At 38.2% G+C, this 17380-nt stretch overlaps 1 protein-coding gene across 2 annotated transcripts in view; it reads right to left on the bottom strand.

Moving 5' to 3' along the window:
* Positions 1–5609: 5609 nt before the first annotated feature.
* The window catches only part of terf1 (telomeric repeat binding factor (NIMA-interacting) 1), a 31922-nt gene continuing 20151 nt past the window's right edge, over positions 5610–17380 (bottom strand). For both annotated transcript variants that reach the window (XM_052023311.1, XM_052023312.1), the window contains 4 exons: positions 13501–13560; positions 12876–12982; positions 11396–11481; positions 5610–7198 (listed from right to left, as the gene is read on the bottom strand). In XM_052023311.1, the coding sequence (XP_051879271.1) occupies positions 7091–7198; positions 11396–11481; positions 12876–12982; positions 13501–13560 (361 nt within the window). In that variant the 3' untranslated portion in view covers positions 5610–7090. The remainder of the gene's footprint in view (positions 7199–11395; positions 11482–12875; positions 12983–13500; positions 13561–17380) is intronic.

The raw sequence follows: 17380 nt of genomic DNA, 5'->3' as shown, positions 1-17380 counted from the left end.
TTTCAAGTAAACTTAAAACATTTATTACATAGCTTACACTTCTGTGCACAAATGCAAAACATCAGTGACAATGGAAACTGATGCTTCCTGAGTCTGTTAAAGTACACAGATAAGACCATTCTTTTGCCACTTGATTCACTTTCTACCTAATTGTAAGGAAACAACTGCGTCTCATAATGCTACTCCTTCCCCTGTATAAATTGGAAAATGAAGTTTATTTACACCTTTAGAAAATTTTACCTTCCAGTATAGGCCCTCTTGCTCACTCTCTGCCCTTTCATGCAAACTGATTGTACAGCTACAGTAAGATATTCTTACCAAGTGTACTTCAACATTCCTGCAATAAAAAGGCAATGCTAGAGAAACAAAGGACTGCAGATGCTGGAATCTAGATGAAAAACACTATGATGCTGGAGGAACTCAGCATCATAGTGTTTTTCATAAAAAGGCAATGTAACATTCAACTTCCAGAGTGCTAATGATACTTCATTAACTTTCTGCATTTTGTAAACCAACAAACCAAGATTCCATTAAACACCAACATATTTAAGTCCTGCAATTCAAATAACTTTGAACTAAAGTCAATAACTTAACATTTTCACACATTAACATTCTTTGCCATGTTTTTCTCTTTTTTTTGCCTTTCATGTCCTCCTTGCAGCTCATCTTCTCACCCAGTTTTGCTAGCAAACTTAGTTAAATCTTTTTATAATTCACATCTAAGAGAGTAAAATAGATTATACTGGAAATAACTGAGGGGGTCAGAATTGATCCATATTACACTCCAATAAAACCATTCTGCCAACTTGAAAAAATTATTTATTCCTACTCCATTTTCTGCCCTTTAACAATGCTCTGTCTGTATAAATGTACCACCTCACCCAGTGAATCCGTATATATGTAGGAACTTCTTGTGTGGTACCTTATCACGTCCCTTTTGAAAATCCAGATATGCTACACCCACCAGTTCCCCTTTATCTATACCACAGTAAAACTTCGATAATCCACAATCTGACCATTCAGGAATTCTGAAGGTTCAGCATACAGATAAGCAGTTGATATTTGCCTCTCTCTGGGGCACTGGATCCTGTGTTCCTTTCCACTCATGGTTCCTCACTTCCAACACTCCCCTACCATTCACTAGGCCCTGGTTCCTGTGTGTACTTTCACCTTGACGGGACCGTGGTTCCATGCTCCCTTTCCACTTACCCGGGGCTTCAGTTCTCACTCACTCACTGGGCCCCAGTTCTTGCACACCCTTTCCACTTGCCAGTGCCCTTGTTCTTGCACCCCCTTCCGACTCACCAGGGCCCCTATTCCCATGCTTCCTCCCGACTCACACAGTGCCCCAGTCCCTGCACTCTCTTTACACTGACCAGAGTCACACTTACCTCGGTCCCTTTAAATTTGTTGGATTTACAGTGTAACATCTCAAAAAAGTAGTAAAAAATGCAAGGTATCAAAATGCATAACATCCAATATCCCAGAGATTATGTTAATTTGGCATCAACAAAGTCCTGAGCATGCCAGATGCTTGGAGTTTTACTGTACTAGGTACATTCTCAAAAACATCTATTAAATTTGTCAAATAAGATTTCCCTTTCATTAAACCATGTCAGTTCTATCTACTTATGATCTTTTTTGACTTACCTATTATAAATTCTGGCATTTTCCCATCAACTGGCTTTAGGCTAACTGCCCTCCTCCGTTTACTTTTCATATCTTCTAATCCACTGGGACTGTTCCAGAATCCAGAAGATTTCTGACAATCACAAAAAATGCATCAACTGTCTCTGAAGTTATCTCTTTCAGAATCTTAGGACATGGGCTATCAGCCTCAGGGGACTTGTCCATTTTTAGTCTTCTTAATTTTCCAATATTTTATCTTTAAATATTAATTAATTTCTTCAACTCATTAGATTTCCCTGGTTCCCCACAATTTCTGTTATGCCTATTGTGTCTTCTCCAGTGAAGACAGATATAAAATATTTGTTTTAGCATTTTAGCATTTCTACATATAGCCCACTGTAAAACAAGCTCCAATTCAACCCTTTCATAACTATAATCTTCCTTTCTAGTGAATCTTCACACACAAAACAAAAGGACGCAATAGGAGCAGGAGTAGGCCATCAAGCCCTTCAAGCCTGCTTCACCGGTTAATATGATCCTAGCTGATCTGTGCTGGCTCCAGTTCCTCTTCTGTGCCATTTCTCCTTACTGCTCTTTTCCTCAATCTATCAAGGATTTATCCACTCCACTTTAAGTACTTCTAATGATCCAGCTTCCACCACCCACTGGGGCAGAGTATTCCAGAGATTCATCACCCTGTGAGAAGAAATTTCTATGCACCTCAGTTTTAAATGACTAGCCCCTTATTTTGTAGTTACTGCCCTTTTTTTTAAGTCTTTTCGATTAGTGAAAACGTCCCATCATCTACCCTGTCAAGTCCCCTTAGGAGCTTATATGTTTGAATATCAGAATCAAATTTATTATTACTGACATATGGCGTGAAATTAGTCACCCCTCATTTTTCTAAAGTCCAAGGAATACAGGCTCAAACTATTTAGTCTTTCTTGGTAGGATAACCCGCTCATCTCACAAATTAACCTGATGAGCCTCCTTGAAATGCCTCCAATGTAATCATTTTTTAACTATGTACATTATTCCAGGTGAGGCCTCACCAACACCCTGTGTAATGGCAATAAATCCTCCCTATTTTTAAATTCCATCCCTTCTGCAAAGAAGGCCAAGATGCCATTTGGGTTCTACTTGTTGGACCTACCTGCTAATTTTTTGTGATTCATGCACCAGGACACCTCGATCCCTTTGATCTTCACTCAGTTGTAGTCTCTCTTCATTTAAATAATAATCTTCCTTTTGATTTCTCTTACCGAAGTGCATGACCTCACACTTCCCCACATTAAACTCCTTTTACCAATCATTTGCCCACTCAATCTATCTATATCCTGTTACAGAATCATAGTGTTTTTATCACAACATGCCTTTCCACCAATTTTCATTATCATTAGGAACATTGGAAATCTTACATACTGTTCCCCCTCCAGATCATTAACATAAATAATAAAAAATTGCAGGCCAAGAACTGATTCCTGTGGTACTCCACTAGTTACCTCCTTCCAGTCTGGAAAGGACCCATTTATTCCAACTCTGTTTTGTATGAGACAGCTAGTTTTCGATCCATTCTAGAGACACAAGAGACTGCAGATGCTGGAATCTGGAGCAACAAACAATCTACTAGAGGAACTCAGCGTGTCAAGCAGCATCTGTGGGAAGAAAGGTCCTGATGCAGGGTTTCGACCCAAAACGTCGACAATTTCTTTGGTCCCACAGATGCACAAGTCTTTATCAGTAAGTTTGCAGATGACAAAAATTAGTTGTTGCTGATAGTGAAGAAGGTTATCATAGATTACAGGGGGATCTTGATCAGTTGCAGAAATGGACCAAGGAGTGGCAAATGGATTTCAATACAGACAAGTGTGAGGTGATGCATTTTGGAAAGTCAAACCAGCGTAGGACTTTACTATGGATGGTAGGGCACTAAGGAGTGTAATGGAACACAGGGACCTAGGAGTACAAGTGCATAATTCATTGAAAGCAGCATCTCAGGTGGTGAAAAAGACATTTAGCATGCTGGCCTTCATCAGTCAGAACAATGAGAACAGGAGTTGGGACATTATGTTGCAGTTGCTGGGGAGGCCACACTTTAAGGAGTAATGTGGTACAATTTTGGTCACCCTGTTATCGGAAAGATATGGTTAAACTGGAAAAGAATGCAGAAAAGATTTACTGGAATGTTGTCAGGACTGGAGGGCCTGAGTTATAGGGAGAGGTTGGCCAGGCTAGGTCTATGTTCCTTGGAATGTAGAATGAGGGGCGACTTTATAGAAGTGTTTAAAATTAGGAAAGGCATAGATAAGGTGGAATGATAATAAATTTTTTCCCCAGGGTAGGGCAGTCCAAAAACTAGGGGGCATAGATTTTGGGTGAGAGGGGAGAGACCTTAGGGGGAACTTTTTTCACTACGGAATGAGCTGCCAAAGGAAGTGGTTGAGGCAGAACAATCATATCATTTAAGAATCACTTGGATAAGTACATGGATGGGAGGGGCCTGGAGGGATATGGGCTGAATGCAGGAAATTGGGACTAGCTAGGTGAGCAATGTGGTCGTCGTGGACTTGTTGGGCTGAAGGGCCTGTAACCGTGCTATATTGCCTTCTGACTTCCAGTGAAGACTGATGCAAAACATTTCACTTATCTGCCATTTCTTTGTTTGCTATTATTAATTCACCAGCCTTGATATCTAGGCCCAACATTTGCCTTAGCAGCCCTCTTCCTATTTATATATCCTTTAACCTTTTTGTTTTACTGCTTGCTTTTATGCAAGTTTTCTCCCAAAATCCATTTTCTCCCTTTTAAAATAAGCTTTTTAGTCTTTTGCTGTGGATTCTAAAACTACCCAATCCTCTGGTCCACCACAAGGCCTTGCCTCTTTGTATACCCTAATTTTTAAATTTAACATTAACCTTTATCGCCTTTGTCAACCACATCTTTCTCATGGAATCCCTTATTTTGATTGGGATAAACTCTAGCTGAGCATTATAGACCAGTTGTTTGAATATCTGCTACTCTTTCTCTGCTGACCTGTCTCTTAGTTTGTTTCTCCGGTTCACCTTAGACATTTCCTCCCTCATACCATTATAAATTGCACTATTTAAAGAAACTGGTGTTCACCCTCAAACTGCATTTGTAATTCTATCATATTGTGGTCACTACCCTCTCTGTACTGCTCTAAAAAACAATCCACGATGCAGTCCACAAACTCTATGATACCCTTGTCAGTTTGGTTTGTCCAATCAACATGTAGATTAAAAGCTCCTATGATAATTGAAGTTCCCTTCAAACATGCCCTGGTTATGCTCTGAGCTTTTGAGGCATCACATTTTGAGGGTCCATAGACTACTCCCATCCATGTCTTCCTTCCCCTGCAGTTCATGATTTCAACTCAAACTGATTCTACATCGCTATCCACTGCCTTTATATCACAACTCAGCACTGTTCTGGTACATTCCATGATTAATAATGCCACCCAATCTCCTGTCCCATTCTTTCGGAACAGTGTATAACCTGGGTGTTCAGTGTCCAATACTGTTGCTACTGTGATACCCAAAGACGCACGGTATCCCATTTTCAGCCCATTAGATGTCTTGGGCAAATTTAAAACCACTTCCTTAATTTTCCATGCCTGATATTATTGAAATGCAGTGCCTAGAATTTCACAAATTACTCCAGCTCAGGCCTAATAAAAATCTTGTAAAAATTTAACATACTACGCTTGATTTTATATATGTTTCCATTGTTTTTAAAAAAAATCAAAGACACATTTATTAATAGACATATCTAACTGTCAAATTTCAATTCTATTCATTTTCCCATTGCTGTTGTTTCTACCTCTAATCAGTATTCTCTGGCTTCTGCTTACACGTTCCATCCCTGCTTCATGCAAGGGCATCAAAATTCAGATGTGAAATTGTTTTAAGGTCTATAACCATTGAAATATGCTGTAATAAAAGAGACAAACACTACATTTTGATATAATTGATATCACAAATAACCTTTATTCACATACTGGAAATAATGTACAGATATTGGTGCCAGAGTGTATTTTTTATAAAATCAAAACTTAAGAAAATTCTCTCCTTTAAGCTATTGGCAATATCATTCAGGAATGGCCACGTAATGGCAATTACCATCTGAAGTTTCACTCTCTGGAGGGAGGTGACCAGCTTACTACCAAGCTTATGGACAAAATAACTGCAGGGTACACTGTGATCTTGTAACTATATGCAGGAGCACATCTTACAATGTATAGCCAAATACTACAAACATCTACATCCCAATATGGGATATGCATAATATTGAGAATCACACTGCACATAGTTCCCAAATATTAGCAAACTCCAAATTTTCATCTTTCAGCCATTTGCAATTTTTTTTTGTAAAGATGGGCATGGTTTTGCTTTCAACCGGGAAATTTGAGCTCATTACACATTGCTAGAGATTATTGTGCTCTAGGATATACTCTTGGCTACGTGTTCCTCCAAAACAAAACAGAAAAGCTGTAAATCCCATCCAACAAGCAAAGGCACGATCTCCACCCCCCCCCCCCCCACAAAAAAAACCTATAGAGATTAGGGTTTAAATTGTGACCTGTAAGCTCAGAGTACAACATTTTAATAGAAAACACATGACTGAGAACAGCAAATTAGTTACTTACTCTAACTTACAGAGTGATGTATGAGCAAAATGATTATCTTTATAAATTTAATCAAATATAATATCTTTCAATATATTACCGAATTTCCACTTTGTGAGAACGTTAGTAACGCAATGCCACTTAATCATAATAGGTGTGAACGTTACATTTCAAAATTTTATTCTATGACATCAAATAGGAAATGCAGCTCACAAAAGTCGGCCAACTTACTCATCTAAACGTCTGAAATGCTCCTAGAGTTCAAACAACGGTGTACAAGCCACTTCCCATTTACTTGCAGTTTACTCAACCCCCACATTTGTTTTGCTTTGTTCTCTAGGAACACATACAGGTGGAACATAGGTGTTGTGTAAATATTGTTTGACACTGGCTCTCAAAATGTAGCAAAAGCTACCCTCATAAACTTACCATACATCTTCAGGTGTGCAGTTATCTGTAACCTTTATATTTCACAAGGAAAGCATTTCATTACAAAAAGCAAGATGACGTATACACAAGAACACAATTATGTGCACAAATAGATGGTAAATTTAGTGATTTGACAAATGTATCAAAGTTGTCTGCAAGGCTTACTGCAAGAACATGGGTTCCTTCAAAGCTGTGGACCCAGAGGTTAAATGGGTTTGGTCTCCAACTGGCATAAAAAAATAGGAATAAGATCACCAATCCATCCCTTCACTGTGATGGTGCTCAGCATCAAAAATTCCATAGTTGGTATTAGTTCTCAGCTCTCTTCATCCGAGTGCACCATGGCAGAGCCTTTTCATAGTTCTCCATCTGTCCTTCAGCATCACACTAGTACGATTGGTGGAATTCATAGTGCCCTCCAAATTTGGTCCAATTTCCAGGTCCAAATTTTCTTACTCCTTCTTTCAGTTGCACGTCTTCTTCCCATAGCCAGGGCTTTAAAATAAAGACTTAAGTACTATTTTGATTTGCAGCTCTTCACCAATGTGAAAATCACTTTAAAATAAGTTATGCCACATTGACTGGGATCAGATTATTCACAAGGAAATAAAATAAAGAAAAAATTTGAAACTGAGTGCATGTGATCAGTAGCTATAATTTTGACATACCCCGTATATTAACTGCCAAGTCTGGAGAGTCATTTTCCATACAAAACTTGCCCTAGACATCTACCGTAGAGTCATGCAGGATTGGAACAGCCCTTTAGCCCACTGCAGCTGTGCTGACCCATAAGCACCCATTTACATTAATCCCTTTTATTCTCCCCTTCATTCCCATCAACTCCCCCCTTCCCACTCCCAGGCTTTAATCTTTGCCTACGTACTTGGGGCAATTTACAGTGGCCAATTAACTTATCAACCTGCACATCTTTGGTGATTTAGGAAGAAACCAGAGCATTGGGGTGGGGAGGAGCCACATAGTCACAGAGAGAATGCACCAATTCCAACATATTACCACAGCTTACATTTTGTGCTTCACTTCTTACTTCCACCATGACAAAAATGTATTAGGTTTGCTTATTTGAAAGAAAGGTTCTGGGATAACCTAGCTGCAATATTCAAGATAAAGAGATCAGGCAAAACAAAAGCAAACATTATGTTCACTGCTATGAAAAGGTGGAAATACGAGGAAAAATTAAAATTGGAAGGTTAGAGCAGGACCTGGCAAACTTTTATATCCTGACAGTCATGAGGCATATAGAGTTACCAAGGATGATCCTTGAAGGTGTAGGTTGATTAGCCCAAGAGAATTAGAAAGGAATATCCAAATCCATTTCTATTAAAAGTTCAGCTCTGTGTTTCTTAAGGCCTTGGCATCAATTTTTCAGAAAAATTTACTAGAAAAGGAAGTTTATTAATTTACAGTTATTGCTAATGCAACTGCCCTCATGGACCAATGTATCTGTGGTACTGTAAAAAAAAATTAATCTTGTAGTAATCTGTAATTTATAATGACTAAAATACCTTTGCAAAAAAATTCTGTCATTATATTACAAGAGAGCACAGCAAAGGAAGGAGGGACCACAGGTTAGTGGTTATTGATTTTTTTTGTAAAAGGGAGGAAGGTATGTGATGTTTCTCCTCAGAGCTCAACTCCAGGATCATTGCTCATTTCATACATGCAGTGAGTGAGTTTGACTTTGGTATAGTGAATACCATATCAAAATGCACAGATAAAAATGGAGTGTGGAGTATGGTTAACTGTGAAGATAACAAAGACTTCAGGTAAGTGTAGAAGGGTTCAAAGTTTGGGCAGATAAATAACACATGAAAATACAAGCAATAACTGAAGAATTAATAAGATGGATAAAAATGAAAGGATAAATGTACAGTAGCATGGAATTGGGAATTCAAATACAAATGTCTTCAAAAAGTAGGATGACAAATTGATGAAGATCCTAGGTTTTGTAAATGGGCATAAACTATAAAAAAAAGATCATTTGTAAAAGTTTACCCACAGTTGGGTTACAATATCCAATCTTTGGCACTTAGTATGAACGACCAGGCCAAGGTTGATGCAGAAGAAAATTAAGGCAAAACCAGGGATGAAACCTTAGACAAGAAAAAAAGGGTTTTTCTGTAGAGAAGAAATTAAAAAGGTAATCTGATAAAGATATTCACAGTTATAAATACCTTGAAGTAATTAAAAATAAATTTCCTTTGGCCAGTGAGTTGGTTACCAGGGTAGAAGAATACGTCAATCCCAAAGAATGGACAAGTGAGAATTTTTTTTTTCCTGCATTAACAAGAGGGCAAGAATATACCAGATAGAGTTTAAGGGAAAGAATCTATAACAACTTTGAACTCAGAATAAATATGTTGACAAGAAAAATGTTAAAAATTTATTTCAAAAGGGACAATGGCACAAATTGAATTGGTCCAGATGCAAAGAGGATAATGATTTCCTCTGAAGCACTGCTACTAACTGTTATAAAGTTCAGCTGGTTAACTGTGAAAGACCTGGAGGCAATTTTTGCTTAGCAGGTTCTGGAGACAAGCAAATAATTTGATAAATTAACAGCAGTGGAGGAGTCGTGAAAGGTCCTAGCACTGGGATGTTATCAGTGTTGATGCCATGTACTCTATGGCAGATCCTGACATTGTTTCAAATGACAACCCTTAGATACGAAATACAGGATGTCAGATTAGATGCTTGGGGAAGTGCAGCAGTAGTGCAAGTGCAGGAGAAGCAGCCAGTGCAAACAATTCTTTAACCACAATTGGATAGGTTGATACAAAACCAGGTGAGGGCAGTCTCAGTTGGCTCAACAAGGAGATGCATTGGAAGACGACTGTGCAGTCAAGTGTCAAAAAGCAGCAGTAAGCAAGAACAGAAGGAGACTTTTCAACCCCTCAGTGAAAGATTAGCCAAAACCTTCATGCATCTCAAGCTAATATTTCTGCATTGTCCCCATCCTTTGGTATGCAAAGATCCATTAAATATCTAATCAAAAATAGGGAGCATCCATAACACTTGTAGAAAACTGCAGAGATTCAGAATCATTTGAAGAAATTCTGAGATTGTAACTCAAGGTTTATTCTCCACAAGTAGGTACATATCCACATAACAACTACCTAAGCAAGCCCCTTAAGAAGTTTAATTTTTTTTTATTCTTCTAAACTCAAGGAAAATCAGGTCAGGTCCACCCATTCTTTCCTCACCACCATTTTAACAAAGGCTTTATTCACTGCCTCAGCAGAGTAGGGACCCAATTAGAGGTGTTGAAGGGGTGATGGTTCCAGATTGAGAGGAAAGGGTGATAATGGAGGAAAGTGGAAACAAGGTTGCATTCTTTTCTTGGGATGGGTGATAGCAGATTTGAAGGGAAAGTGATAAGTTCTTGAGGAGCAGCAAGAGTCAATGAGTTTAAGGTAACATGAAGGCCTGGTGAGGAAATTGCACAGTGAGCAGATGGTGAAAATAGAGTCGAGGGAGCAAAGGAGGGCTCTCATCTAAGTACAGACAAGCCATATTAGGAAGAGAGAAAGCTATTTTGTTCAGAGTTGAATGTCACATTCAATTGTTAAAAGACTGCATGTTTGAAGTATGAATTGAACAATGAACATCAGTGAGGACTTAGTTTGGGCCACTTCCATTTAACTTCTTTATTCATTATTCTACTAACAAAAAGTAGTTAGGCAGGGCTCCATCAATTAATGTCAGAAATATAACACTCAACCAGTAATTCAGACTAGGCATGGTCTAATAAAACACTGGGACAAACACCTTACTATTTAAGCTCTGAGCAAGCGATCACATGCAGTTTGGGTCAATAAAATTTACTTGTGTTCTTAAAACATATTGAAATAAAAACTTTAGAATCTTGTATACCAGGAATAGTAATAACCTATTTGAATATTAATAATTGTATTATGATTCCCAAGCTATTCAAATGAAAGAATCACTTGGGCTTAGAAAAAAAGAATGTTAGTTGAAAAAACTGCAGTAATGAAAACATAAATTTTCCTAATAATTCAACTGGAATAATATTAAACAAAATTAAGCACAAAATTATACATACACTGGATCAAGACAATGAACCACTTAATCACAGACTGTTATAGAGAAAAATCCAACATTAAACTAACATAGCACGAATACTACACTTTGTTGACATGAGGTCACACAAACCTTTTGGCAATCTTCAGATTAATTTTGTAAAAGAACTTGCCAACTAGTCTTCTAAAATTTCATGCACATGCTATGTTTAATTCCAGTCAGCAGATTTTACTGACAATGACTGCTTCTTTTCAAAGTATAATCTCCTAAAGGCATGTATGATTAAATATTAGGCACATTTGAGGTAAAAATCTCTAATTTTCTCCTAATTGTAGTATTCCAAAGATCCATTCAGATAGCTGAATATCACAACTGCGACTTTTCTGTCTACACAATCTTATGTTCATGTGCAATTCCATTATCAACAAATATGCCATAATAGCTTGTATAAACCTAAGACATCTTTGAGTTTAACAGAAAGAAAACAGTAGACTGGATAGATTATAATTAAATAATCGGCTCTCTCCCTTACACCACTCCAAAACTGCTGTTAGGAGGAAGTGTGTTTGCTTTAATGGTTTTAGTGATGTAAATTTAGCTTCACATGGAGTAGATTTTTTAAAAATTACTTACTCTTTTCTTCCTTGGCACACCCGAATTAGTTGACATACTTTGCTTTTTAATTTTCACCAGATGACCACTACACGTGACCCTCTTCTCTGCAAAAGGTAGAAGAGTCAACGTTTGAGTAGTTAGAAAGGCCTTTACTTTTCCCATATGTGACTGCAGTGAATCTTTGCAATGCCAATTCTAACATGAACACCCAAGTTTCTGTATGCAAACATGCTTTAAAATAGAATGCATCAATAGTGTTGTATTTTATATCAACAGTTTGCATATGTATTTCAAACCTGGCTCAACTGCTCATTTCCTCAGTACTTCAGCAATCTTCCCCATTTCCAAATTGAGGTGACCTGTGTCAGTACTGCTGTAGCTATTCGAACAAGTCAAGAATGGAATAGGCTCTCTGACTTCCTCTACCTCCTCTGCTGAGAGATAATTAGCCTCTGCTCTTTTGCTTTCAGCGGCATGGCAGAAATCAAGAAAGTCCTGAATGGAGAAATGAGTGTGCCATGCTGGTTTAGACCTAGTGGCATGGTGCAGTAGCTGGCAAGACTTGTGAAACAAATCGGTGAAATTGAAATCCTACTTCATTAGTTAGTGTGAGAAACTGAGTGTCATGCTCCTTAATTCAAACTGACCTCAGCCTTGTACATTTTGATTTGCCAGCTTTGAAACGTGATCAAATCTTAGACCTTTGTCTACCCTCTTATGCAAGTGCAAAAGATCCTCACAGCTGTTTTTAAAAGAGCAGGTCACTCGACAGCCAGCCTATTGTTTACCTGTCAATCAACACCACAAAACAGAACAACTAATCCTTCATTTTATTGCGATTTATAGCATCCTATGACATGAATGCAACATACTTTGTTTTTCTTCTTTTACTGAAACCTTTATGTAGGGCTGCAATTCAAACCTTCCAGAAACATTTCAACCTGCTGGGCCACAGGCCCAGGTTTACAATTTTCACAGTAAACTCCTGATTTCTATCATGTGACTGTGAGCAGTTGCCAAGAGGCCTATTTCCTACAGGATAAGCAAGAAAAAAAAAATGTAACTGTAAGACCATTAATTCTAGTTCAGTAAGGCTTTGCACATGCATTTTGGAAACTGGGATAACACTGCCTATTGACATGAGTTCAATCAAGTTATTTTTTTCCAGAGAACAGATAAAAATGGAACACAATGATATGAAGCTAGTCAATAATGTACAGTCAATCAGAACAGATCATTAAGTATACCCTGTGGTATATGGTGCAATGAATTCACTTAACACCAAAAGATATAAGGAGGATTGACAGGCCACAACTAATGATACTAATGTAGTAAGTTCATTCCTCCCTGTCATAGGTTACCTCTGTAAACTTTGCATATCTATATCAGATATTCTGTTCAAATGGGAAGCTACAACTGGAAATAAAAGTGGCAGTAATCAACAGGGTAATGAGATTAATAAATATCAAAATTGATCAAGGAATGTTGGTATACCTACCCCTCCCAGATGACTTCTTTCTTTTCCCCAAGAAATTTTTGTTTGCTTCAGATTTTATTGGCTTCCACTCTTTGTGGAGAGAGAAACTGTACAGTTGCTTTTTGGATCTGGAATAAAATGTCATTCATATTACAATTTTAGTGCAGTGTAAAGTAACATTTATATTTGAAAACATTTAGAGGAAAGAACACCAAAGCAGGAAACACATGGATGGCAAAGCAAAACCTAAAAATCAAATTACTTGGGATTAAGGGCAGTAAATGCCATCAAATAAAAAACAACAAAAAAAGCTGGTTTAAAAGTCATTAACAATGTAAGAAAATTGTTTATACCATCCAGAATACAAAACAAAAAGCAAGCCAACTCATAAATATTATATAAAAATATAAATTTCTCTAGCTCTGCAGTAATGGGAAAGTAAAATAGATATGCCATTTTAACCCCACATTTTCTAAAAAAAAAGCACTCTAAAAGCTGTAACCTTTAAACATTTCCAGATTGCAACTTTAAAGCTCATTTTTGTTACATGCTATATTTTTCTGTCCCTATGTTTCAATGACAATGCACAATTCCCAAATCCATTTAAAATCTCAGAACAGGAAATACCAGTATAATCGTAACAAACCTTTTTATATTAAATTCTGTGTTATTCAACTCTCCATCAATGTCTCGTAATAAATCCCCACTGTAGCAAACAAAAAGAATGGGTTATAAAGAAACTCTCAAATAATTTGAAAAATATACTTTCATTGAGAGGATTTTTTCCCCCAAATAAGCTACATTTATTGTTGTACTACCGGACTTCTGCCTTCATTCACATGTGCTTTATTACATCCTCACTATTCATATAATGAACTCTCAGGAAATAACCTGATTGCAGAGGAAAGTTGTACTGCATAAACCTGCCACTATCTAGTTAATTGCTTCAAAAGGGCAAAAGTCAAAACAATCACTTTAAACCTTCTCCCAATGGTTTCAACGTTGGTGACAAGGTGATTACGTGGCAGCCCTTCTGCTAACGGGAGCAATACCTTTTTTTTCTTCAAAATTTTCAACATCAAGCTCTGTTCTAAGAACAACAATCCCAGGTTTTCCCATCTATCCAACTTTGGACCCAAAACTGGCTTGTCAATAGGAGATGGAAGGTGATGGTGGATAGAGGTATACAAGATATTAAGAGGAATAGAAAGAGTGGACAGCCAGCACCTCTTTCCTAGGGCACCAATGCTCAAAACAAGAGGACATGGCTTTAAGGTAATGGGTGGGAAGTTCAAGGAGGATGTCAGAGGGAGGTTTTTTCACCCCGAGAGTGGTTGGTGCATGGAATGCGCTGCCTGGGGTGGTGGTGGAGGCTGATACGTTGGTCAAGTTCAAGAGATTGTTAGATAAGCATATGGAGGAATTTACGATAGAGGGATATGTGGGAGGAAGGGGTTAGATAGTCTTAGGTGTGGTTAGAAGGTCGGCACAACATGGTGGGCCGAAGGGCCTGTATTGTGCTGTATTGTTCTATGGTTGTTTTTATGATTGGATGGCTGACTGGTGTTCCACAGGGATTGTGCTGGGACCTTGGCTGTTCGTAATACATGTGACTGATTTGGATGAGGCATGATCCACAAGTTCACAGATGACACGAAGATTGGTGGAATTGCTGACTGTATGGATAGTAGTAGTCATGCTAAATGTTGATATGTATTGGGCTGAGAAATGGCAGATAGAGTTTAATCTTGATAAATGCAAGGTGATGTATTTTGGGAGTACAAGGCTAGAACATGCACCATGAATAGTAGGGTCCTAGGGAGCACAGCGGAACAGAGGGACCTTGGTGTACAAGTAACAAGATCCTTGAAGGTTGCAGCGCAGGTGGATAAAATGGTTAAAGTGGCCTGTTGGTTACTGAGCATTGAATACAAAGGTAGGGAGGTTATGCTCCAAATTTATAAGACATTGGCCAGATCTCAGCTCGAATGCTGTGTGTAGTTCTGATCACCACACAATAGGGAGGATGTGATAGTACTGCAGAGGGTGCAGAGGACATTCGTCAGGATATTGTATGGGATGGAACTTTTCAGTTATAAGAGACTGTAGAGGCTAGGTCTGTTTTCCCTGGAGCAGAAGAGGTTAAGGGGGACATGATTGAGGTATAAAATCATGAGGGGTATAGATAGGGTAGACTGCAGGAAAATTTTCCCCTTAAAGGTAAATAAAACTAGAAGACAAAGATCTAGGGTAACAAGCAAGATTAGATGGGATTGGAGTGTGATCTTTATCACCCAGAGAGTGGCGAGTAACTGGAACACATGCCTGAGGGAGTGGTGGAAACAGAGTCACTGACAACATTTCAGTGTCTAGACAGGCGCTTGAATCGCCAAGGAGTAGAAAGCTATCGCCAAGTGTCAGAAAATGAGATGAATATGGATGGGTGCCCACTGGTCAGCATGGATATGAAAGACTGAAATGTCCTATTTCCATGCTACATGACTATTGTTACAACCAAAATCCCCATCTCTAAGATAATTCTCTTAATGCTTTTCTGTATTCACTCTGGGCTTTACATCCTTTCAAAGGCCTAGAGCATGGTGACCTGAATTAGACATTTCTTTAGCTGAGACCAAATTGGTGTTTCATACAGCTTCAACATAACCACCTTACATTTGCACTGTGTCTCCAAGTTATTAATGTTTGTACTCTACACCCATTTATAAAGTTAAGAACAATGACCTTATAACAAGAATTGAGGACCAATGATTTACTTGTTAATAATTTGGATAGGTGTATAGGGAATCATTTGAAAATGCTCAGATGAGACAGAACTTGGGAATGTGGTAAGCAAAGACGACGGTAATGCTGGGCATCTAGGATGCAGACATGCTGTTGAATAGGGCAGGACTAGCAATCAAACGATTTCTCAGTCTGAGCTGTCACTTTCAAAGTTATGCACATATACACATTTCTTTGTTCTTGCACAACTTTAAAAATATACCCATTATAGGATATTACTACCAAAATGCATCACTTTGCACAGCTCTGCACTGTTTCATCCACTGGTTTGCCATAAAATTCCAAATCTCTTTCAAATTTTATTACATCTTTCCCCTTTTACAACAAGGATGGAACTTTTGTAGTCCTCTGGAACAACCCTAGTGTTTGAGTATTGAAAGACTACAGCCATTAGTACGCATAACTTATTGTTGAATAAATGTTGATAGAAGCTTTCTCGTCTTACTGGGTACAAAATGCCATACAGATCTTGAATTGAGATCTTAAATAGAGGTCAGGGGAATTATAAAGGTGGGCCTAACAGAACAAGAGGATTCCCAAGATAGTACACTCAGATTAATCTGATTAAGCCTCATAAAAGCATTGATAGGGAATGCTGATGAGGTGTGTTTGCTCTTCAGGTGATTACGTTCAATAACAAATGACTGTTTAACTTCACTCCAGGACAGATCTTGCTGGAGTTGAGAGGAATCAGTACAGTTAGAAAGATTGAAAATGATGTTGGGGTAATGACACAGCATTGCTTGATATGAGTCTGCATTGAGATTGGGTCTTTCAAGGACTTGTTGGTTAAGATCACAGCTTACATGCCATCATGGAGATGCAAGATGGAGAAGGTCATATGGTTGATGCTATTCCCTGCATTACTCTTGAATTTCACTGTGTGAAAACTCCATGTCAAATGTACCTCTTGACAGATGGAATCCACACAGTGATTTGAGGAGGAGCCGCCTGGTGATGACCTTCCCTTTGGCAGTTCACACAATTAGATTTGCCACCTGAAGACAGGCGTGATTACCCCTGCTTGTTATGGGAGATGAGATTGAAACTGTTGGTGAGTTGCCAAGGGTCAGGATAATGAATGAAGAGAAGGCAGCCAAAACTGGATCCTTATTCTCAAGCTGACCATCCAATGATGAAAAGAAAAGCCATCACTACAAATGATCTGGGCTGTGTTCAGTGAGCTAAAGACAGAATCAAACAAAGGAAGTTCTACTGAATAGACAAGGAGGAATTGTTAGAGGAGAATGTTTGGTCAAATATAATATATGGATAAATGAAACATAATTACAATTAGAAAGAATATACCTTTTTCAGTAAGAACATGTCTGTCTCAGTGAGAGAGAGGATGGAAGTCTGTTTGGAAAAATATATGTGGGAGGTGACAACAAGATCCAAGTTAGGAAGTTAATGTTGCAGATGAAACAGTAGCTTGCAAAGACCAAGGGTATGAGCCAGTTCTTTCTGAGGGGAAATAATATGGCATCATGAAAAGGAAAAGAAATAATTCCCAAATATAGTTCAGGTATCTTAATACCCAGGAAGGCCAATTAAACATTTAATAAAATCACAATCAGCAAACAAAAGCTGTGTTGCAGGCCAGATGAGTTTAGAAAGGACATGGGAGAAAAAGGAGAGAAACGTACCAAAAAATAAAAAGTTCAGAATAAACTGCTTACTTAACATAGTATATAGACTATTTTGTTATCTACTTTTCAAATACA

This window comes from Pristis pectinata, chromosome 9 (assembly GCF_009764475.1).
Source record: "Pristis pectinata isolate sPriPec2 chromosome 9, sPriPec2.1.pri, whole genome shotgun sequence".
NCBI lineage: Eukaryota > Metazoa > Chordata > Chondrichthyes > Rhinopristiformes > Pristidae > Pristis > Pristis pectinata.
The sequence above is the reverse complement of the archived record's forward strand: the minus strand, read 5'-3'. Positions and strand labels throughout refer to the sequence as shown.